At 45.8% G+C, this 22,869-nt stretch overlaps 2 protein-coding genes across 3 annotated transcripts; one reads left to right on the top strand and one right to left on the bottom strand.

Moving 5' to 3' along the window:
• The first annotated feature begins 452 nt into the window (after positions 1-452).
• On the top strand, positions 453-9,288 carry LOC142769213 (uncharacterized). 2 transcript variants are annotated; one of them, XM_075872247.1, is made up of 3 exons: positions 453-834; positions 6,463-6,898; positions 8,503-9,288. In XM_075872247.1, exons 2-3 carry the CDS (start codon positions 6,578-6,580, stop codon positions 9,049-9,051), a joined length of 870 nt encoding a protein of 289 aa, XP_075728362.1. In that variant the 5' UTR covers positions 453-834; positions 6,463-6,577; the 3' UTR covers positions 9,052-9,288. The 2 variants fall into 2 exon arrangements, with proteins under 2 accessions (XP_075728362.1, XP_075728361.1); XM_075872246.1 differs by lacking the exon at positions 453-834 and having other exon boundaries at positions 6,422-6,898.
• Positions 9,289-9,443: 155 nt separating this feature from the next.
• On the bottom strand, positions 9,444-22,151 carry LOC119163890 (amine sulfotransferase). Its single transcript, XM_037415964.2, has 3 exons — positions 21,984-22,151; positions 12,255-12,399; positions 9,444-11,037 (listed from the first exon to the last, which is right to left on the bottom strand). Exons 2-3 carry the CDS (start codon positions 12,378-12,380, stop codon positions 10,195-10,197), a joined length of 969 nt encoding a protein of 322 aa, XP_037271861.1. The 5' UTR covers positions 12,381-12,399; positions 21,984-22,151; the 3' UTR covers positions 9,444-10,194.
• Between the last annotated feature and the right edge of the window lie 718 nt (positions 22,152-22,869).

Below are 22,869 nucleotides of genomic sequence, written 5' to 3'. Positions count from 1 at the left end.
GTCCAGACTCGGGTAACATCGACGTCTATCTAGCAGGGTTCGAGTTATTTGCGAAATCAAATGAAATAGACGCAGGAAAGAAAGTTGAAATCTTCCTGAACATGATAGAAGAGAAGACCCACGTGACACTCCGTAGCTTACTGCTGCCGAAAACGCCCACCGAAGTAAAGTACGGAGGTGCCAAGAAGGCCCCGCCGCGGTGGTCTAGTGGCTAAGGTACTCGGCTGCTGACCCGCACGTCGCGGGTTCGAATCCCGGCTGCGGCGGCTGCATTTCCGATGGAGGCGGAAATGTTGTAGGCCCGTGTGCTCAGATTTGGGTGCACGTTAAAGAACCCCAGGTGGTCGAAATTTCCGGAGCCCTCCACTACGGCGTCTCTCATAATCATATGGTGGTTTTGGGACGTTAAACCCTACAAATCAATCAAATCCCCACATATCAATCAATCAAGGTGCCAAGAAGGCGCTACAACAGCACGATGCCCTGAAAAGGTCGGTGGTCACCGAGTGGTACACCTTCTAACGACGAAACCAGGAGTGAAATGAAACCGTTGCGTAGTTTCTCGAAGAGGGTTGACACGACATGCTTCTTTGGAACTTTTTCTGAAAGAAGGCCACGGGACCGCCTCGTTGCTGGATTACGAAGTGACACCATCGAGTGCCACCTGCTCACGTTGCCCGATGATGAGTTCACCGGAGACCGTGTGGAATGTAGCCACTGCCATGGAAGCTGTACAGAAGGACTCTCTGGTCATGCTGTTTGACTACACGGGAGCCGGCAATGCTGAACTGCACTGGCAAGAAAAGCAGGCCGAAGCCAACTGCAACAAACAAGGTAACGGACAAAAACTTTACCCGAAAAACAGAAATAGTTTGTCATAGACGTGCTGGACAGCACACAGTGCCCATTCTTAAAAAAAAGCCCTGCTTTAGTGCTCTTAAACTTGGTCATGTTGTACAAATGCGCAAAACGTGAATTGTTTACGCTGAAAAAGTACTGGCAATAAAGCAGGAGTTGCTTACTATACGCCAAATCAACAGACAAAGCAGCTGCCTCCCGTCGCAGTAAAAGTAATCATAAATGGTCACAAAGTAACGATGGAACTGGGCATGGGGGTGGAGCTGCTGTTACAATTGCGTCTGAAAAAGATTGTGCAGAAAACTTCCCCGACCTATCGTTCAACTGTGGGGACAAGAAACTTGGGAGTTTACAATAGCACCGCAATCAGTGTAAAGGCTGTTGCCCAAGTCGATGTCAGGAGTGGGAAGCAAAGCCACTTGTTGTTGCCAAGGACAAGGCGCATGCTGGTGGTTTTTGGTTGTGACTGGCTCGCAAGTATAAAAGTGAACTTGTCTGATGCCCTGCAGGAGCTGCACAAGGCTGCGCTTTAGGTACAAGCAGTCGCACCCATAAAGACTCTAGAAGCTGTAGAATCATTAAAACAACAGTACGCTGACGTTTCTCACACCAGGGTGTGGTGCCATACAGGAATACGAAGGTATACCATTCGCACAAAAGAGAATGCAACTCCAGTGTTTCTGTAAAGCCAGACCTGTACCGTATGGTTTGCGAGAACAAGTCGGAAACGATCTGGTGGAACTAGACAGGGCTGGCCTAATTGAACAGGTGTGGCACAGCGTCTGGGCGACGTCACTAGTGTTCTTCCAAGAAAAATGACCATACAATAAGGCTATGTGGGCACAATAGAGTCGGTGTGATTAAGTCCATCGATGTGGATCGCTATCGCTTGCCTCTTCCAGAGGACATTGTTGTGTTCTTGATTGGAGGAATCGTGTTCACTGTTATAAGACTTGGCCTATACTTTGTTACAACTAGAGTCAGATGAGATTGCCTTAGAAGTTCTAAGAGTTAACATACACATGGGTCTCTTTGGATACCGGTGGATGCCTTGCGGCGTTGCTAGTGCATCTGCAGCGTTTTAGGCAGTTGTCGATCAGGTTTTTCAAGACATACTCGGCACAGCCTGTGACTTAGACGACGTGCTGATTGCTGGAAAAAACATAAGAGTGCTACAGCCCGACGAAGCAAGTGCTAAATGCTCGGTGTAAGCACGAAACAGGAGTAAATGTGGCGAAATGTTTCCTCTCAAGAAAGAGTACAGTACCTGCGGCACACGATAGACCAAGACGGTCTGCATTGCGCAGAAAACAAAGTGAAAGGAATACTTGAAGCACCGAAACCTTACATTTGAGCCAGTTAAAAGCATCTCTGGGCTTAAGTTTGTATGAAAAACTCTTGCCCAGTTTGGCTGGGCTACCAGAACCGCTTCACCAGCTTCAACGCAAAGGGAGCACATGGCGATGGTCGTGTCAGTGCGATGAGTGTTTCACGTGGTGTGAGCAGTTTGCTCATTAAAGAAAGAGTGTTGGAGCTGTGTGACGTAGAAAGGTAAATCCAGCTCATATGTGACACTTATGTTTACGGGCTGGGTATGGTGTTATCGCGCGTTGCGCATTGCGTTGAACGTCCATTCGCGTTCGCTTCTACGACAATGTCGCAAGCAGAATGAAACTATGCCCACACCGAGAAAGAAACACTCGCCATAATTTTCCGCATAAAGGAGTTTAGTAAGTACCTTTATGGCCGCGGCTTCGTTATCGCTCATCACCAGCCACTTTTGAAGCTAAACATCACAGTGGTGCTGTCGCAGCAGCGCGAGTCCGCCGCTGGGCCATTTCTTGTGTGGAACTACCGCATCCGCATTGTACACAAATCAGGGCGAAAGTTTAGAAATGCTGATGGCTTGTAGCGTCTACCATTGTCTTAATACTCTGATGATGTATGTAGGTAAGATTTTTTTACTTTCTCTCTGTCAGAGAAGGACATAGCCGGTGAAATATCTAAAAAAATTTCTTGAGTGTTGTGCGGGAAATGACACGGCATGACTTGCCATGATCTGTGAATACGCAGCATGAGCCTTTCTTTGTGAGACGATTTGAACTTTCGCTAGGTGAGGCCTGTTTAAGTTGGGAGAACCGAGTGGTTATACCCCTCCTTCTTCATGAGAAAGTACTGTTATAGCTACACGAACAACACAAAGCCATCAGTAAGATGACTGCCTTGGCAAGATCAATGATATGGTGACCCGGACTCAAGATCTGCCACAAAAAAACTGTAAAACGTCATATCTTCTGGAGTGGGCGGCCTCATGGTGGTGTACCAACAGTTGGGGGCGAGTTCAGTTCGACTTGGCAGAAAAAGAAAAATGTTTCTTGTGGTCGCAGTCAATTCACACTCCCGGTGGGTAGATGTAAAAAACAATTCGGCAGATGCCACGTACCTGGGAATCAACGTTATGCGAAGCATGCGGAGGGAAGGTGACCATGTTGATTTTTTTATTGAACGACACGTCATGAAATGAGGCTAAATATATGTACAAATGTTGGACGCACAGACCTATGTTGAAGAGTTGCAGACGTTTATATAACCAGCTATTTGCCCTTGCGCAATGATGGCAACTTGAACATGCGTATTAGCAACACCAGAAGCTGAAATGAAGCACTGATGCTCGCGAGGATGGTGGCCCTCGACACTGCTACATAAATTAACTTCAGCGTATAACAACTAACCACAATTAATGTTAACCCGATGGGACGGCTGTATCAAAGGAGTACATATGTAATGTTTATAAAATTGAGTAGGCAGCACTGCAACGTGTTCACGAAGATTAGCGTCTTATTTGAAAAGTAGTTCCGAGACCTGGCATAGCTCTGTGGTAAAGTGCTTCTTGCCAAGCAGAATGCTTGGGTTCGATTAAAGCTGGGGCCCTGACATGTAGTCTTTGCATTCGTCGGGTATTTTTTAACGCTCGTGCGTAAAAATTGCCCATGTGTGTTCTCGTCGTTCCTGGGTAGATACTAAGGGTCAATCACCCGTGGCACATACCCTCATATTAACGGCACATACTCGCTCGTAGGTATGTGCCACTCTCTGGCGTGAAGTGTTTGACGACGTACGCAACGGGATTGTGACATTATTCATGTCTTGACCAGCGCGTCGTATTTGTCAAACCTTCTTACCCTCCCATGCTTATTTTAGTTCGCGCCAAGTTAAGGCGGTGACCACGAGAACACCCAAACGTAAGCGGCTAGATAAACAGATACGCTCAAAGTCGCCGAAGTTCGCTAAATAATGTTTCGCATTTAATAGTGACTTGAAACACTACGCAAAAGAATGTGAAAACTGTAAGGTAACTGTTTGCCATCTGCGGGCTGCCTCATAGGATAGTGAGAAAATGGGCCACAGTTTAGGGCAAAAGAGTTAGAGGATTTCTTGCAGGTGAACGGTGTCAAGAATACTATAACTACCTGATCGTAGATCCACATAGCGAAAAAGATGCAGCTTGTACTCCTAAGCAAAACGCTGCGTTTGGGAAGCACAAGGTGACAATTTTACGTCTCGCGCCATTATTTTGTGCGCGCCATTATTTTGTGACAAATTGCACATAGTACAAATTGGAAAGCGCCTTAATTATATCTTATCTTAGCACAAGTACAAAGTAGAAAAGTATAAGCAAAGCAACTTAATTCATCAGTGTTCTCGCTCGGAGCGTGTTCTGGTGTGTTCGACCACCTAGGCTTTAACGTACACCGAAATCTGAACACACGGGCATACAGCATTTTCGCCTCCATCGAAAATGCAGCCGCCACAGCCGAGATTTCATCCCGCGACCTGCGGGTCAGCAGCCGAGTGCGTCAGCCACTAAACCACTGCGGTGGGGCACCTGAATGTGAAATATTCTGTACGTACACCGATTAAATAATACAAAACTATCAATGCAACGATACTGAATGGACCTTTATTTCTATTTCCCGGATATGCTGCAGCTTTTAAAGGAATCATAATTTTGTGGTGGTGGTGCCGTATTTGTTCCATGCTTCTCTTCCGATCCATTTGAATTTCCAGGAAAACTACCGCGCTGATTGCCACCATACCAACGTTATTTGCGGCTGTGCAAGCTCAGCTGTGCACGCAGGGTTCACAAGTTTTTCATTGCTTCTGCTGCATCGGTGCCCGAAAGTTGCTGCGTGTTTAGTGCGTTGATGCAATGATTCATGTCTTGGGTGATAAAAACATGGAGGATAGAAAAAGAAGGAAGGGAATGTTACTTCACGCAAATAAGGACCACTGTGTCGGCCCGACACGTGGCCAAGTACTTGAAAGCATGCGGTCGGTTTTAGTATTTTAGGCGGCGATGTGTTTTTGAACCATGTGCGTACATAAACTTTCTTATATGTGCACTAGAGGGAACTGTGACGCTAGTGTCTATGGGAGCTGCAACGCCGTACAAATTTGTTCTAGACATCAACCTCTAAAGTAGTCAGCAGGTTGTGCACCGTGGTGGTTTCGGAGATCGGGGGCCTCTCCACCGCATATAACGAACTGACAAAACTTTTTTACCTTGGTCGGGACCAATACCCTACACTACGCGAAAAATTAGGCTGAGAAAGAGGGGAAAACGGTTATTCATATTGGAGCAAGTTCTGCATGTTTCAACAGACCTCAGGCTCTGACACTCAGGCTAATTTCAATGTCTGGGGCTACCCTGTCCCCGCACTATTGCAAAATATTTCTACTGAAATGCAACCAACTAATGCATGTTGATTATGAGTGGGTGTAGTGAATCAAGAACGTATGTTCCCGCGGTGACCCGCGTTGCATGGTGATAAAGTAATTGCGCCATTTCAACGGGAAGCTGCTATTGCCAGCTGCGGACTAGAACAAATCTTATTGGTGGCCCAAGGAGCCTCTGACACAGCAGAGAGACTTGGCCTTTTTGATAGGGCGTGTGAACGATCCGCAACGTGCTACACCGCATACTGCAAGACCGCAATGAATGAATGGATGAATGGAATGTTTATTTCGTTGAAGGGGGATAGCTTTTGGGCAGCAGTTTGCGAATAAGCGGGGAGTGGATTGTTGTGCCACTAAGAAGCTCGTCTATCCGTTCGTCCGTCTGTCCGTCCATTTCAAGCACGTTCAGAAACGTGTTTGAAACATGAGCGGTACTTCATTAAGAAATAACTTTTCATTTTAATTCACGCTGTAAACCTCGGTATTATTTAGACACTTTGATACTGCAAGGTTCGCCTGATTCTCGAGCAAACCCCTTGAGTTGGTAGGTGCCAGCTATTCCCAGAGCAATGTCATTACCATGATATCTGAGAAATATAGCGACTTCTTAGCGGATCGAATATGGTCAGACTAGAAAAAAATCGGGCTTAATGTTTTACATCGTTTTAAGGTTCATACTCAGAAACGGAAGTCCGTGTGATTATATTATGGCAAAGCTGCGTACGGCTATAGACCTTTGCATCGGGCGAGGAGGTCTGGTCTGTACAAGAATCGTTCCCATCACTGCTGACAAACAGCCGACCACTGCCAGGAAGCTTCAGACGAAGAAGAAGAAGACGAGCTCAAGATGGGCAACGCTTTTCGCAGGGGCTCGAGTGATCAGCGCAGCGGCCTGACCGATCGCGAGAAGAGGCTCATTCGCGACAGCTGGCGCAAGTTCTGCGAGCAGAATCCCGACTACGGCGTGCGCATCTTCATCAGCATGTTCGCCAAGCACCCCGAGTACCTGCAGATGTTCCCCAGGTTCAGGGACAAGGAGCTGCAGACGCTGCGCGACGACGCCAAGTTCCGGGCGCACGCATGCGCAGTGGGCCACCAGCTGTCGGCCATCGTGGAGTGCATCGAGGACGACGAGGTGTTCATCGAGCTCATCCGCAAGAACGCCGCCAATCACCTGCCCAGGGCCGGCGTGAGCCCCTCGAACTTCGAGAGCCTCTTCGCGGCAGCGCTCGAGCAGATGGTGGCCAGCAACAAGGCACTCATGACACCAGCCACTATGCGCGCCTGGGAGAAGCTTTTCAAGGTGAGCTAGGAAAATGATTTCCTGTAATAGTTATAACCTGGGGCTGCGCACCGCGACGCCTGGTTACAGGTTCTTGACGTGCCCAGGAAAGCCCTAGCTTCCCAGCATGCGAGTGGCGTGTTCGTTTTTTGCCGCCGTTTTCCATAGTATCGACCAGTTACGGCTAGGGAGCCTGCACGACCGCAATGTTTTCTTGTAGGCTCCCTAGGTACGGCGCGAAAGAAGCCGCATCGTGGGCCAGTGCGACATGAACATTTAGTTAGACGCTGGAAAATCAAGTAGTGAAATGAGTGCTCAAACGTGTCAGAAAATCGCTCTATTTGTAGGGACTAGCGTCTGTATGACGCGTTAACCACGGGATTACGAACGAATGTGAAACGGAGACAGATTGGTCTCGTGCACGGTTTAACAGCATCTTCCTGCGACGACTTGGCATCAACGTTTCTAGTCAAACCACGGCCACGCACGCAGTTTCCGTCGCTGTTAGCAGCATCCTAATAATCTCGCCACTCCCCAAAAGCATTCACCCAGAACATAATTGAACGTGACAGGAAGCTAGAGCCAAAGCCCTTCACAAGCGCTTCCCTCCAAATTATCCGGCTGCCTACGTGAACGTGTCCAAACACGGAAATCATCCAGCTCTCGAAATAGACGTTGTAGACAAAGTCCAACAACTGGTCGCCAGTGCGTCCTTTCCAAATTCGATAGGATCCCTGGAAGCAGAGGAGGTGGCAATTTGCCTTAGCCATTGTTCCCTCCTCCTACGACTGAATGTAAAAAAAAAATAGGAAATGAACCGGCACGTGTTTTGCGCACGAATGCAACTGATGATCGAAGCTCCTTAGAAATGAGACGCAATCGACTTGCGCGCGCCTGATATTTCTTCTGGCTTTCATGAAGAGGGTAGGGCTGGGGCAACGTTATTGTAAGCGGTACAGTTTCGCAGCTCTGCTCGTGAGCCGCCACACGCGGCTGACGCGTGAACGCGGAGGCGACACACATACCCCAGCGAGCTAAGAAGTTCGTCGAGCAGCCACTTGTGACTCTCAAAATCGTGCCTTGATTTAGGGACGGCACGCAACCACAGTAGTTAATAGAAAAAGGATGGGACGTGGACAAACACCCATTGAAATCGGCAGGATCCAATGTTGCAGAACCTACCTGCCCTTGAATCAGGTTTCAGTGCTTTGGATTGTAAAGATATTTTGTTAAGCAGAGCACCAAACCATTGCTAGGATAGTCACCGTACTCCATTAACCAAAGTTTTGCACCAGTCGATTGATAAAAGCAAACCGCCGAGGAATAGACATGTCTTACACATTGGCGTTACTTAATATAGGTATTTCTAATTTTCAGGTATTTATATCACACATATCCCAATGTCCAGTTTCGCTGATACATTTTGACCTTTAATCAATGTTGTGGGATCCAGAATGGGTGCAGGTACATTTGGGTTTAATTCCCAGTGCCTTCTTTTTCTGGCTCGCTGAGGGTGTTCGTTTTTTTATGCGCCTTCTAAGTGACTTCAATGAGTCATGAGAAGGTTTGTGTGTGACAAGAAGTGAGCAAAAGCCTTCATTGGCACACGTGATTTCGTTTCGCAGATAATGAACAAAATCACCAGAAACGTATATGAGGATGCGGCTCAGTTCTCGGATGCCACCCAGGAGACTTCGTCGGGAGACGACCTCTCACTGGTTGACCCTGGTGCTGCTTCTGCTGACCACTCCAAGAGTGACGCAGTCGAGGTTTTTGCCGGTTGCAAGACCGCGCAGGAACCACAGGCATGCCAGGAAACTGTCACTAGTACCCCTGTCACTGCTGCTGCCGCTGCCAAGGAGAGTGCACATGGGGCTCCCAGGACTTCGGGACGCAGTACTACTGGCCCCACTGGAAGCGTTAGTCGCACGACGATGAGATCATCGAGCACAGCGAGCGAAGCGAACGGTATTTCGAGCAAGCCTACCTGCCGCGAAGTTGCCGAGTCTTCACAACGGAGGACGTCGGCGCCCGTGGAAAAGACTGGCAGCACGCAAGCACCACGAGCTGCCGCACAGCGCTCCTTGCGCGGCGCAGTGTCTTCGGAAAGGGCAGGGAAGAAGTCCGGTCTAGATGCGTCGTCACACGAGAACTCGGATGCAGCTACGCTATAATTTATCGACGCTTCCTTTATTATTAAAGCGACATTATAGTGCTGGTGTATAGGTATTTACCATCGACGCTTATTAACCGAACATTCATTGCTGCGCACATTCTGGTTATGTATATTTGTTTTTGCTGTCTAGTAGTCGATGCGCGCCGCTGTGTTGAATTAAATTATTTTAGCAGAGCTCATAAAACGTTTCTTTAGAAAAGTCTACGCTCAATGAACAGCTTTGTTTGCGGTCACTGCCCAACCAGCAAAAATCATTCCTTAAGAAAAAAGGGGATTCTCATTCAAGGCATAAAGGATACGTTATGCGGCGATCCATGTGAAATGAATTCATTACAGAACAGCTTTGAATCAAAGGTTGAAAGATTCATCCTGTTAATAAAAGAAGCAATGTTAACATAGTACGAAAGCTTTTTTTTATTGTATAAAATGTTGAAATCTTTGAAGGTAAGTACAGGGGGCCCATGCGGAGCCAACATCCTTAACTGGTTCTCGCAAGTTGAAGTTTTTAAGAAAGTGTGATCACTTCTACGCCATAATCAGTGTTTTCGAGCAATCTGAAGCTGCTATTTTCACACTGGACTAAGCCCTTCAAGCGGCGAGCATATCAGGGCACCAATGAAGTTTCGTCTTTTCCGTAGTGAGCGACTTTTGTCGGTAGTGAACCGCGATGGATTAGACTGCGATCACTTGCGAACACCACTTTCATGCCGGCATCCTTGCGCTGGCAAGGATGCCATAACAATATTATGGCAGGAGTAATAGCTACTTCACAAAGTGTGTCGAGTGTAGCTGGTGATGGTTGACTCGTGCAATGTCGCAGCGACTGCTTTTCTCGCGGGTGACTTGTGTTAGTGACCCAAAGAATGATCAACCAGATTTATGCGTATTCTTATAATACGTTTTTCAAACATGGTTAGACATGTTTGTTACAACATCCGAGCGTGGCTATTCTCGAGTCCGAAAGAGAATGATTGATTAGGGGGACGAACGGGGGTAGAGGCCAAAGCTTCTACCCCTGTCATTCTCTACGGACGCAAATGTTATCTCTCTCTATCTCTCTCTCGTAATTAAAAAAACATTTAATTAGCATTACGAATACAGCTCTGAATCTCTCCCTTATTGCGGCACATAGAATTTAGTCTCAAGCGTTGATCCTACTCCTGGCGTCTTGCCACTCCTTCGTCCACAGGCTCATGAAATCGGACTCCTTGGACGCTTCTTGTATCCTTTCCTCCATCCTCGCGAGCTGCTCTTTCGTAAGAGTTTCCCGCCATCCACCAGCCTTCCCAACGCGAACGAAGTTTATCTCCTCTTTTGCCTTAGCGCGAGATTCTTCTGTCGCCAGTTTCGTCATCTTGGCTAAGATCTCGGGATTCTTTACGAAAAGACAGGCCAGGTCCTGATTATTCACCTTCATAAATCTTTTCATGTAAACAACGCTGCTGCAGTCCAGGATCGTTTGAAGTAACTCCTCATCCTCTTCCAATTGGCGTCCGTACTCGTCGCCGAGGAAGTGTGCTAGCTTGATTATCGTGCCGCGCTTGTCCTGCGTGAGCTGTTCGTAAGTCACGAAGAAAACGTTGGGCTCTTCCCTGCGTGCGTAGCCTTCCGCTATGTGCTTGAAGTAATCACCAAACCCTGTGTCCCCTCTGAGGAAGGCATCGAGTACTTCGTCGAAACTTGCATCCCGCAACTCCCACTCCGGTAGCGGCTGCATGAAGTGGTAGTACGAAATGACTACGTCCCAGGGGTTTCGGGCTATGTAGACGTACTTGGCCTTCGAGTCGAACGATAGACGACGAAATGGCAAGTGAGTGCGCATGGTACGCGGAGCCTCCATTCCTTCGATGGCTTCTTCGCCCTGGTACTCAATGAACGGGGCCCGTGCCACGAATTCCTCGAAGTTGCGTGGTCCGTCGCCCTTGTGCAGAATGAGCTGTATGATCTGCTGCACCCAGTGGGTACCGCACTTCGGAAAAGCCACCTGCAAAAACAACGAAACGTCATCAATGCTTTAGGTCGGCGATGCACAAAAGTTATCGCGAGCCATCTGAAAGGCATTCGTAAAGTGACCAGACATTCCTATTGAGGCGGGCCTCGTTTTTCGGCTGGGTCCCGCTGTCGGGCCAGCCCGCATTCAGGACTTCTTAGGGAGCCGTAGCTACGTCCTGCTGCAGTAGTGCATTTTTTTTCTCCATTACCCCATATTTCCTAATGAGAAACAAAAGTTCATTGATAAAAAAATTGGGCAGGACCCTTTAAGTAAACGCATTACGAATCCGTTCTCAGCTCTCTGAAAGAAGCATATGAAAATTTAAGAGGCTTAATTGCCCTCATGTGGCATCAGGCAGGCGCGCTGTGTCGACCAAAAACGAAGTTGTGTTATTGGTTCTCCTTGGACAGTTCCTCACGAATGCATGCTTTATGCTGAATTGCACTCAAGTTTTTTTTAGAGTCTAAAATAAATTTTTGGTTATGTAGTGCGACAACAGTTAAGATATATTACATATAATAGTGGTGTCTCCGCGTGCTTGACCGATACAAATTTTTCTTGGGTCAAACTGGACGCAAGATCACGTAAAAAACGTTTAGCCTTGTGTGGCTTTGAGCATTTCTCTGTTGTTAGAAGCACATTTTGTTGACAAATAAAACATGAATGAATCACTCAACAATTGGCTGAATGAATAACTCAACAACACCAAGCACCCAATTAAATTTGATTTCCAACGTATAGTTTATTAGAAGCCGGTAAATGATAGATATCCAACATCAACATCTGCAGTATACTGATGCACATGTTCGGAGTTTGTCCATGTGGTGGCCTCGAATAAACTAATTTTAAACAGATTTGGAGGCTGGAACACATCTGTGTCTCTTGTATGTTGTTTGAAAGTTTTAGCTTATAGTTTTTTTAAGTATAGCGCACCAGCTAGCTGGGGCACTCACGTTGTTAAATGTGTTAGGGACTATGAGAATGTAGTCAATGAATGAATGAATAAATCATTGGAGCTTGTGCTGCACAATTCACGTCAAAAATAATTAAGAAATTTAGTATGTGACGCCTCAGTACTCCGCATTTTATTATTTCGCCCCTTTCGCCGAAGAGCTCATAAGTGTTGAACGTATTATCGCAGCCCATCTTTAGCTCATCTGGTCAGTAGGTTTTAAGCACAACACATGACAACGGGTCATCGGTCTTACCTGCACAATGTCCCCTTCCCGCAGTTTGAGCTCCTTCGCCTTGAAGAAAAGCTCTTTATCGACAATCTTGCCGTAGGAAACGCCATCGACTACCAAGGAGTTGTGCTCGCAGTCCTCAGAACCCATCTGATTTCTGGTCTCTCACCTACGAGACAGCGCAGAAAAAGTGTGTGTGTTCAGAAAGCATTCTGGGACACCTACATCTGCATTTAAGAAATAGGCCGAAGTTCACGCACATTTATCTAATAAGAAAGCAACCTGTCACTCTCACGCTGTCAAGGAAATATCCTTATTGATCAGTGGAACAAACATCACCTTCGAATTGTGGTGCCCCGCCGCGGTGATCTAGTGGCTAAGGTACCTAGCTGCTGACCCGCAGGTCGTGGGTTCGAATCCCGGCTGCGGCGGCTGCATTTCCGACGGAGGCAGAATTGTTGTAGGCCCGTGTGCTCAGATTTGGGTGTACGTTAAAGATCCCCAGGTGTTTGAAATTTCCGGAGCCCTCCACTACGGCATCTTTCATAATCATATGGTGGTTTTGGGACGTTAAACCCCACATATAAATCAATCAATTTGAATCGTCGTGAAAAGTTAAAGCTGTGCGAAACCTGCGTTAGAGACAACCGTAATAGATGAAGCGGGTGAGTTGAATAGGGCATAAATAAATGTTTAGAAAATTGGCATTAAAATTGAAGGAGCCACTTTCTGAGGACTGTCAGTTCTTCTGTAAAATTAAATATAACAAGCACAAAATTTATAAGGTTCACTAGACTAATTGACTATGTCTTTCGTAGCAAACATTAATTATTTTACTGAGAAATTTGCTACATGTTGCGAACAGAAATACGCAACCCTGATTCTCGTCATTAGATATCTGGCAGTGCACTCGCACATTAGCATCCGTGCACTCTGGTGCATTCCTTGCGTTAACATCGTGCTTTGGCGAACTGTTGGAGTGGATCACAGGGGCCACGCGTAAAGAATTGCGTGGATCTGATTTGCTTTGCCAGGTGCCGCAACGTTCCCAGCCGCTCACAAGAAAAGCGTATGCTCTATCAATGATCTTATTCATACAATTTTCATTGTTACAACTGATAGAGAAGAGGCTCTTATCTCAAGTAAGCATAAGTTCTGATATCATAATTTCTCTATTTCTTTCCGCCATTCTTTCAACTTTCTGCAGGATTTGTGCAGGAGTGGGAGCAAAAAAAAAAAACACCCATTACACAAGTAACAATAAATATAGCCGTGGCAGGTTTGCTGAAGAAATACAAATTAAGTTGAAGTAGACTACACGCACAAAGTTATGTGAAATGGGTACAATCGATCATTTTATCAAAGTGTAAAAAAAAGAAAAGACCTGATGAATCACACTTCCAACAGTGTATATAAATACGAATAGTAGCAAGCAAGCCATTACAAGCAAGTGCACATACTATACGCATCCAGTATATTTTCTAGCTTGAGCCAGATCCATGCCTTTCGTATCACAAACTTTTGAGATGTCTTTACCTGAACGTTCAGATCACCGGTAACAAAGGCTCGACTTGAAGTGCTTGGTTGAACAACGATGCAGTGCAGGAATGTTACGCGGTGGTTTCCCGCTATGGCTATACAGTGGCGCTACAGGCGCGCAACTCCAAGATCGTTAATGTATTCGGTTGGTACGCTAGCTTTCCCGCTCTAACTGCGAGCTGCCTTAGCATCTGACAACTCTGAGCCAGAAGACCAGAGCGTGCCAACTGAATACACCATTGAGTTGGACTGCTGGCAGTCACTAACAAAAAAGGAATGTTCATTCCTATAGCAAGTGCTATACTTACACGCAGTATTATGGCAGCCGTCATGTGCTGAAGTGCATGACGTGTCGACTGCTGTGTACGCATAAGTGAATTCGTCCCCGTAAGCACCAGACCTGCTGACTGATATTACGTGGTGGTTGAATTCAATGATAACTATAGACATTATCGAAGACATTGTTAATTGACTTTCAAACATTTCCTTGTACGTTGCGATGGTGTTGTTTGACACCAGCGTGTTAACATATGTGGGCTCGTGTGTTTTATATTTTTGTACTGCTCTTTGTTTTTACATTAAGCTGTATGCTCAATATCCACTCAAGGGCTAAGAGCCGGCGCATTACCTGTGCGCGAACATCTCCTTATATATCATGGTAAATGGCAAAGTTGCCGTCTGCTATCGTATTTATCCAATAGGAATGTTCACTTCAGTCATCCCTGCCGCGGCGTTCTAGTAGCTATACTCCGCTGCTGACCCGCAGGTCGCGGGATCGAATCTCGGCGGCGTCAGCTGCATTTTTAATGGAGGCCAAAATTATGTAGCCCTGTGTGCTGAGATTTGGGTGCACGTTAAATAACCCCAGATGTTAGAAATTTCCGCAGCATATTTGGTGGTTTTGAGACGTTGAAACTCACATGCCAGTCAATGGTAACTTCAACCTGAGCCATTCGTTTCTATTTTTAGTTAAAATGATGTGGCGCACCGAGAAGAAGAAGAAGAAAGGGAAGATAGAGCAGAAACAGCGCCCAGCCGTCATGCACTATTACAGCGTAGCCGGCTGTCAAGCTTTTATATTTAGAAATCTTTTTGTGAATATTCTAGAAACCGTAAGCAAGTGCTCCACCGGATTGAATCGGAAGACAAAGATTGTCGCATGATGCAAGTACAGCCAATAATGTTCGAAATACCTGTTACCTCTGGCACATGTCTAAGATTTATATAGTCCTTTCAGTCACGGTGTGTACAAATGTACACGCCAACTTCAACGGCATCTCAAGCACCTCTTGTTTCACCGAATGGCTTAAAATTAGTGTGCATATTCATGCAGGCTTCCCGAGTGGACAACTGGCGAGCATTTAATTTTATCGTGCTGCGTATTGCTGCAGAGAATCACTTTGCTGGATACACTGCTATGCTCGACAATCATTTGACGTGACGCGTTCAGACACCTACGCAAAAAAGTATTTTTTAGATGCGAAGCAGCACTTTGACTAGCCTATGTAACGCTGTCCCTCCGTAAGAACGCGCCGCAGGTGTTGGCGCAGTGCCAAGTAGGTCACGTTACCGCTGCACGTTGACATCATGCTCGCCTCGCAGTGTGCGCACTCTTTTCCTCGCCTGCCGCGCGCTCGCCGCGGCAGCCGCAGCTGCCGCATCGTGCGTTCTCTCGCAACACCCTCCGCGACCGCCGCTCGCTACACCGCCGACTCGTTGGTGCACGAGCAATGAACCTGACACACGCCTAACGTGCGCGCTGAAACATGTTTTTACGTGTCAGTTGCAAGACCTACGCCAGCCATCGTTTCAAACGGGCCTTCCAGAGCTCACCACAGCACCCGCATCAGCACCGCTGCAACTGTGACGCCACCCGTGCGCAACGCATCCCATCAGAGTTCCCTTCGGGGAGATGACCCAAGTTTTCTTTCTTCCATCACATAAATACAACCAAAGAACAAAACAAAATGTGCATGTGTTTCGGTCCTAATAGGATATTCTTTTTATACAAGTACTGAAGCTGAGTGATGTCAGAATATTTAAATAATTAGTTACACACTCATTAACTCTATATACTAAAGTTCTCACAAAACAGCAATTCCCTTCATTTTTTTACTTGCAATGCGATACTGATTGCCTTGGAATTACGCCACGCGAAGTTGACGCACTTCTGACAGCGCATCATAATTCGTGACTGGATAAGGTACCTCTTTGGGAATTTTGTGCTTGGTCTACCCTGCCCGCGGGCAGAAAGTGCACGATTCTCAACACGCACTGCAACCCAGCTCGAGCAAGCAACGACCTGACAGTGCACAATAAGCACATTGTTATATCTACCAACAGTGGGTCATTGCTCACAAAACTTTCCTTTTTTATACACTAAAATTAGTCTCGCAGCAAAAAAGAGAAAAAATGCATTGCAGCTATACTTATAGCACTATTCTTGTTGAATAAACATGAACGCAAACTAACTTCACATCTATAGCTTTACAGGCACTTACGAAATTCACAAGGTCAATGATAGCGCAGCAAAAGCTGTTCGTCATGATTCTGTTTAGGATAAATAATTAGAAAACGCACTCACAACAGCACTCCGCCTTTCGGCATTCGCTCAGAGAGGCATGCCCGTAATATTGGAGGCCACGGAGTCTTAATGTGCTTCGGGAACAGAGAGCATATATCTAAAACGCTGCGTTTCAAGCTATTCCGAAAGCCTACTGCATCTGGGAAAGTATTCTCTCGCGTAGAGAACACGCTAGTTTCCACAACAAGCATAACAGAGCGCCTCTGCAGTGATAGGGGTTTACGCATGTTGGTGCAGTGTTACGGTTGCAGAAGGAAGCAGCCCTCGTAAAAAGTCACTTTTCGCAACCCTGTCTCGGTGCTTCGCGTGAGTGCAGGTTACGCGGGGCCTTCCGACATTGTTTGCCCGGAGATTGTCTTATTGACAGCGCTTTTATGTGCCCTATCTCGCATTGTGCGTTGTACACGTGACAAAAGCGTTGTCGGAGCGCTGGTCCTATTGATATGACTCTCGAGTGCGCTTACGGTGCGACATGCCGTATTGCCGACGGGTGCACAGCCGTCATACACACATAGTTTGTATCGCGTTGAACACTCAAGATTCCTTCACCCTGCGGTGCAGCTCGGTACAGTGTGGCAGGCCAACATTCTAGCGCAGCATATTGGACAACGAGGTGGTTTGCCAAATTGCATAAAACTCTTTGGATGTTTACGGGAATCGTAAAAAAAACCTTTCTTGCCATAAAATAGCGACACTCTGTGAGCGTAAGAGGCATAAAACGTAAGTTATTATCGCATAGAAAAAGACCCCTGTTTGCGTAGAATATAGTTTGGAAAGGCAAAACTCCTACAAGGTGTAATCTATATAACCGCGAAGGAACTCTTTCTGCTTTAGATAATCTTTATGTAGTTATGAATATTGCATTCTGTAATTAGTATTTCGCTCTTTGAAATACCTACAATATTCGCGACACTTATTTTTGTAAAACGGTGCGTCTAGCCTGCCGCAGCCAGTGCTTCCATGTTTGTTGCTATTGCGCACTATGACATGCTTGAAGACAATTTGAATTCATGAACGTCAGCAGCACCTGGTAGGTCAGGGGCCACCAGCTTTTCAATGTACGAAGTCAAGACGAGGTGGTGTGTATGGAGGGCGTGCTCAAACCTAAGCAACAAGCTTCAGATTTCTTCATTGCGATATCTTCCGGACAAACCAATTGTTTCCTTATCGTTGTGGCCTCTTGAAGGGGTACTTCAGCTGGATAAGTGCTGTTCGCAACGCTCTCACCTGCTGACGAATGCGCTCGCAAAAAGTGTCACACTCCGCGCGGAACTTAAGCTACAGGGGCCTAAGACCCCTCGAAAGTACCGCTTAACTCTAAACGCAACATTGCTTCGTGTGTTCGATTCGTGTGAACTTCGTGTTCCACAGCCTGATGCGTGTTGTTGAGCATGCGTTGTATACAGTAAATCTCTGTAACCGCGGGTACCCGTGCACACCTGGGACAGGCAGCTGTCCCGACAGCGACAGCATGGGACTTGGAATTGCCACTTTTCCTAGAAAATAAGAAACGGGCCCGTCAATGAGAGGAGGGGTGGGGGATGAGCTACCAGAGGTAATTGACGTTGAAAAATAGGCGCCATGTTAGGTATTTGGCTCGCAGGGCCATTTAATGAAACATTGCTTCGCTTGAGCCAAGCAAACAGGGTGTAAAAACAAAAGCGGCACACTGGGCTAACCTACTAGTCTAATTGATGGCATAAAATACCCGAGATGGAATTGCGCTTTCTTTCCGGCTCGGCAAAAAAAAAACGAAAAGAGCGCATGGGTGCGCTTTTTTCATGCAGCGGCTGTGCTCAGTGCACAAAATGAAAGTCAGGACAGTCCCGTAAAATTCGGGACGGCTGGTAGACTTCATTAGACTTTCGTATTACCTACAAGGTCTTCAAGCAAACCTGAACGTCTTCCCAAGGCCTTTCGAACATGACGTACAATTTTGCCTGCAGTTGCTCCACGTTTTCTTTACCCCGTTGACTGGTAGCCGGAGTGACGTGAGCGAGGAAACGTGCAGTTTTAGAACAGTTGTATCTGCTTACTTTCCTCGACTGGTTTTCAACTGTTGATTAGAGTGTTCTTATTGCAGAAAGCAGTGGTTAACTAGTGTTGGTTAGCTCTGGATAGCGTTAACTGTCAGCTAGCTGTAGGGAGTGTTTTCTAATGCTGCGCTACTGTTCACCAGCACCTGAGGTTGCTTGCCGTCGCTGCTGGTTAATGCTGTCGTGCGTTGCTTAGTGTTTACCACTGGTGCTGTTGCTGAGTGGAACATTTTGTTTCTTCAAGCTGTCTAGTGGTTGTTCATATGGATGTTTAGTGACTGGGCGTTGGATAACGTGGACTCTCTTTCGGCTGTTGGTTTCTAAATTTTGCTAGTGGTGGCTGATATTGGCTAACACGTGCCGGCTAGTTTTGGATGGAGCATTCCAGTTCTGGTTGACATTTAGCCAGAAATTCATATGTCTTTGCAGGTCCGCGTTGGCTATTGAGTGGAATGTTCACTGAGACAGCGGGATTGGGCGTGTTGGTATAACATCATAAAGGGTGCTTACGAGCGCAAACGACAGGGCAGGAGGGGACAGGAGAAGAGAGGAGACAGAGCGCTGAACTGCCAACAATTTATTTCTTGTGAAGGTATTCACTTTCATACAGTTACCAGTCGCACTAGTCATGCGCGAAACACTGTTTCGCGCATGACTAGTGCGCGAAACAGTGTTTCGCGCACTAGTGTTTCGCGCGAATACCTTCACAAGAAATAAATTGTTGGCAGTTCAGCGCTCTGTCTCGTCTTCTCTCCTGTCCCCTCCTGCCCTGTCGTTTGCGCTGGTAAGCACCCTTTAGAATGTTCACTGAATGTCCACTATCACTGAAACACTAAATCTTCTTAATTGTGGGATTTGAAGAATGTTTCATTGGGCAGCTACAAAACTCTACGTCACTGAAACCTTTTTTCACTTGTTTAGTTTCTCAGATCGAGGACACACATGTACTTCAATCATTTCATGAGACTATAGCGTTACCCATACGTACATCAGTTTGATGCTAATGTCTGTCTTTAATAATCATTAAAAGTTCTCCTGTTACTGAATTTATATCGTAATGTTGCTGCATTTGTGCGCTCTTGATCGTAGAAAATCGGAAAATGTCAGAATATCTAAAAGCTGTTGATTATCCTAAAGATCATTTGCTTTATTTGAATGCTTCTTATTTAGTGTAGTACGAAAGCTTGCCGTAAATATATGAAGTAACTTAAATTGTGCTGAACGTCTGGAAGCGAACAATGAACAGGTCTGTGTTCCATGATAAAAAACCATGTCATCAGCTAAGTCTGAGCCCTGCTATTGGTATGAGGCGACGAAGGCGGCTTGAAATGCAGAGATATATGTAAGCACACGTCAAGTGCCGTGCGGTCACACTCTCGACGGTGAGACACAAAAGGCGCACGATGCACCACAGAGTATCAATCTGTTGTGGCCAGCGAGCGGCGTCAGATAGAGGGAGCACAACCCCCCCCCCCCCCCCCGTAACGACAACTTTACGCCCAAACCACCCGGCCACCCTGCACCGTGTGGGTGGGCTTGCGGGGGTCGTGCATTGACCACTCACTTTGAGTAGCCTATGAGAGTCGGGCGCGAGCGCATGTGCATTGAGTGTAAATAGGCATTGACCCGTTCAGCTGTTTAGCACTATGAACCTTGAACGTTATTTACAACACAAAATGTCGCGGGTGCTTTCAGGCAAAAAGCTGTCAAAAACAGCTTGAAGGGACCTGAGTGGCCTTAAGTAAATAGTCACATAAAAAGCGATAATAATAACTCATCAGGGCCGTCTGAGCCACGCACAGGTATAATAAGGGCTCGTAAGATTATCTCGATGCAGAAGCAGATGTCTGTGGACACTCTCAGGGAAAGTCCAGAAGCGGCCGTGCTTCAGCATGTAAGTGGGCTGCAAGTCTGGTTCAACAAGGCCCGGCATGGCCATTTGACGGGCACCCTCGACGCATATCCCGATAGTTGCAGAGACAGCAAGGCAGTGAATGCTATCAAGAGTCAAGTGGACCGATATTGTCTACGTACATACATCGTGAATATTTTGCGCCGAGTCACTATAGAAGTGATGAGGCGACAATGACCAAATTTTTCAAGAAACGAAAAAAGCAATGCGACCAAGCCGTCACGTATGGTGACTAGCTCAGGAGGGTATTCTGGCGCATTGTAATCTGAATATTGCATTATCCTGTTTTCTTCGTAAGGTTGGATATTTTTCATGCTTAGGAAGTCGCCATTCAGTTTTATAGCTTTGGTGCTCGTCAAGGTGCAGGTGACTAATCTTTTTCTTGATTGCATAGAAGTTTATGCTTGCTGTATTACGTATTTTGTTTTTTTCTTCTCTTTCTATATATAATAATAATAATAATAATAATAATAATAATAATAATAATAATAATAATAATAATAATAATAATAATAATAATAATAATAATAATAATAATAATAATAATAATAATAATAATAATAATAATAATAATAATTATAATTACCAATTAAACATCACGTCGTTAGTGCATGTATGTGTCTCAAGGTATTGACAGCTCCGAATTGGAAAATCCGCAAATTCGTTTAAAAGGGATCTTGATAATGTGGTTGAAAAGCAGCATGCCATTCTCTAATTGCCTTGACAATCGTTTAGAGAACAGTTTTATTTTCTTGGCAATATATTTCTTGGAAACTGAAGCAAATGGTTGTAATGGATGCAGGCTAGAGCTATTGGGACGTATGGGAATGAAAAAAAGAAACATGAGAAATTTGCTAAGGGGCCGTGAAAAATTCGCGAACTTCGTGTGTGTGAAATTCACTTTCGCTTGTCACTGCTACCAAAACCTGTTGCGGCATGGTTTGCCCTTGCACGTAGTCTTGATGCTGTTCTTACGCCATGGCTCAAGCCACCTTTCACGAGAGCAAGAACTGCAAGGGTCAACGCGGTTCAACTCCCCATTTTCTCGCATTTGTACAGTTCCCTCCACTAAAAAAACGATTATTTCAAAAACATAACGATAAAAGGCAATGGTGGTGTGGTAAGAGACGCAGCAAGAGATGTAGAAGCTGTATTTATAGTTTTCTTTTCTGGCTTTTTTTTATGGACTATTTCCAGAATGAGCAAGGCTCTACGGAGAGTCATCGAGTGTGTTCGCTATATAGCCAGTGATCGAACCCGCCACCTAACGATGAGTAGCTGTGCCGTCGCTACCAAAACAATTCAACTTGTGCAATACTGAAATTAGTTTAACAGTGATCACAAAATTTCATTGATTAGTCCTATTCGAGAATGAGATAGACGGGAGGAAGGTGGGCACAACATTTCACAGCGTTGTTCAGAAAAGCGCGACCCCGACAAAAACATATGTGCAAGTTTGACAGCTTACACGTAATCAGTGCATGCTTTCTTATTTTGCATCATGATTTCTACATCACACCACTTACACATCCTAACATCATGAAAGTATTTACAATGAGGAGCACAGCAAGGTTCGAGAAGGTTTTTAGAAGTTATTCATCTAGACGTAAAAAAAAAGTGTAAATCCAGACAAACTGTGGTTCCCTGCATATCAGCGAGGAAGATGTCGAAGCAATTCTTACCGTTGTGGAGGAAGTCCAAGTTCAAAAACTTTCACTGACAATATCCCCACTGGCCAACTTTTTTTCAGCGGTATATTCCCCAGGAGCTCGAAGTAAACTGTGAACACTTTTCCGACTGCCAGCAGCGCGATGTGCCGCGATGGGTGTTACTATACGGAGGCGGGGCTGATAGCAGTGGTCGGACCCTCTACATAGCCGAGTGAGTGTACGCCAACTGTCCTTATCGCAGAGTGATAAGCGGGCCGAGATCGGCGTAGACACAGTCAGAAGAATGCGAGGCTGTGGGATGCTTCTGTGCTTAAATACAGTTCTGTGGAGGAGGGATGGTGATTTTTAGCCAAAGTGCAGAGGGAGAAAGTCTCACTGTTCCTTATGCATCATCTTTAGACAAGTTCAAGTTCAAGTTTATTTTTACTCAAGGTGTCACACAACCGATAAAATACACAAAAAGGGGTCCGGCAGTTAAGAATATGCCGTGGGGCCTCTTGTTGTTAGTTGCATAACAGAACTTCGATTATTCCATATTCTATCCAATCACAGAACTGGGATAAATCTTGGTTCATGTTTTTGAAGGTTTCTAAAACTGTGTTAATGTCTATTCATCACCATCCTCATCATGCTGTTTATACGTACAGTATCAATAACAACCAGATTTCTACAGTTGATTCGTTTAAATATCTAGGTGTGACCATCTCATGAGATTTAACTGGGACATGTCATATTAACGACTTCATAAATTCTGCTAACCGTGCTCTAGGGTACTTACGCCGTAACCTTTCACTCGCTCCCCTTTCTATTAAAATTCTATTTTAAAAAAGTTGCCTTTGAAACGTTTGTCTGACCAAAGCCAGAGTATGCGTATGTGATTTTCGATCCTCACCACAAT

Source organism: Rhipicephalus microplus, chromosome 8, assembly GCF_043290135.1.
Source record: "Rhipicephalus microplus isolate Deutch F79 chromosome 8, USDA_Rmic, whole genome shotgun sequence".
NCBI lineage: Eukaryota > Metazoa > Arthropoda > Arachnida > Ixodida > Ixodidae > Rhipicephalus > Rhipicephalus microplus.
The sequence above is the reverse complement of the archived record's forward strand: the minus strand, read 5'-3'. Positions and strand labels throughout refer to the sequence as shown.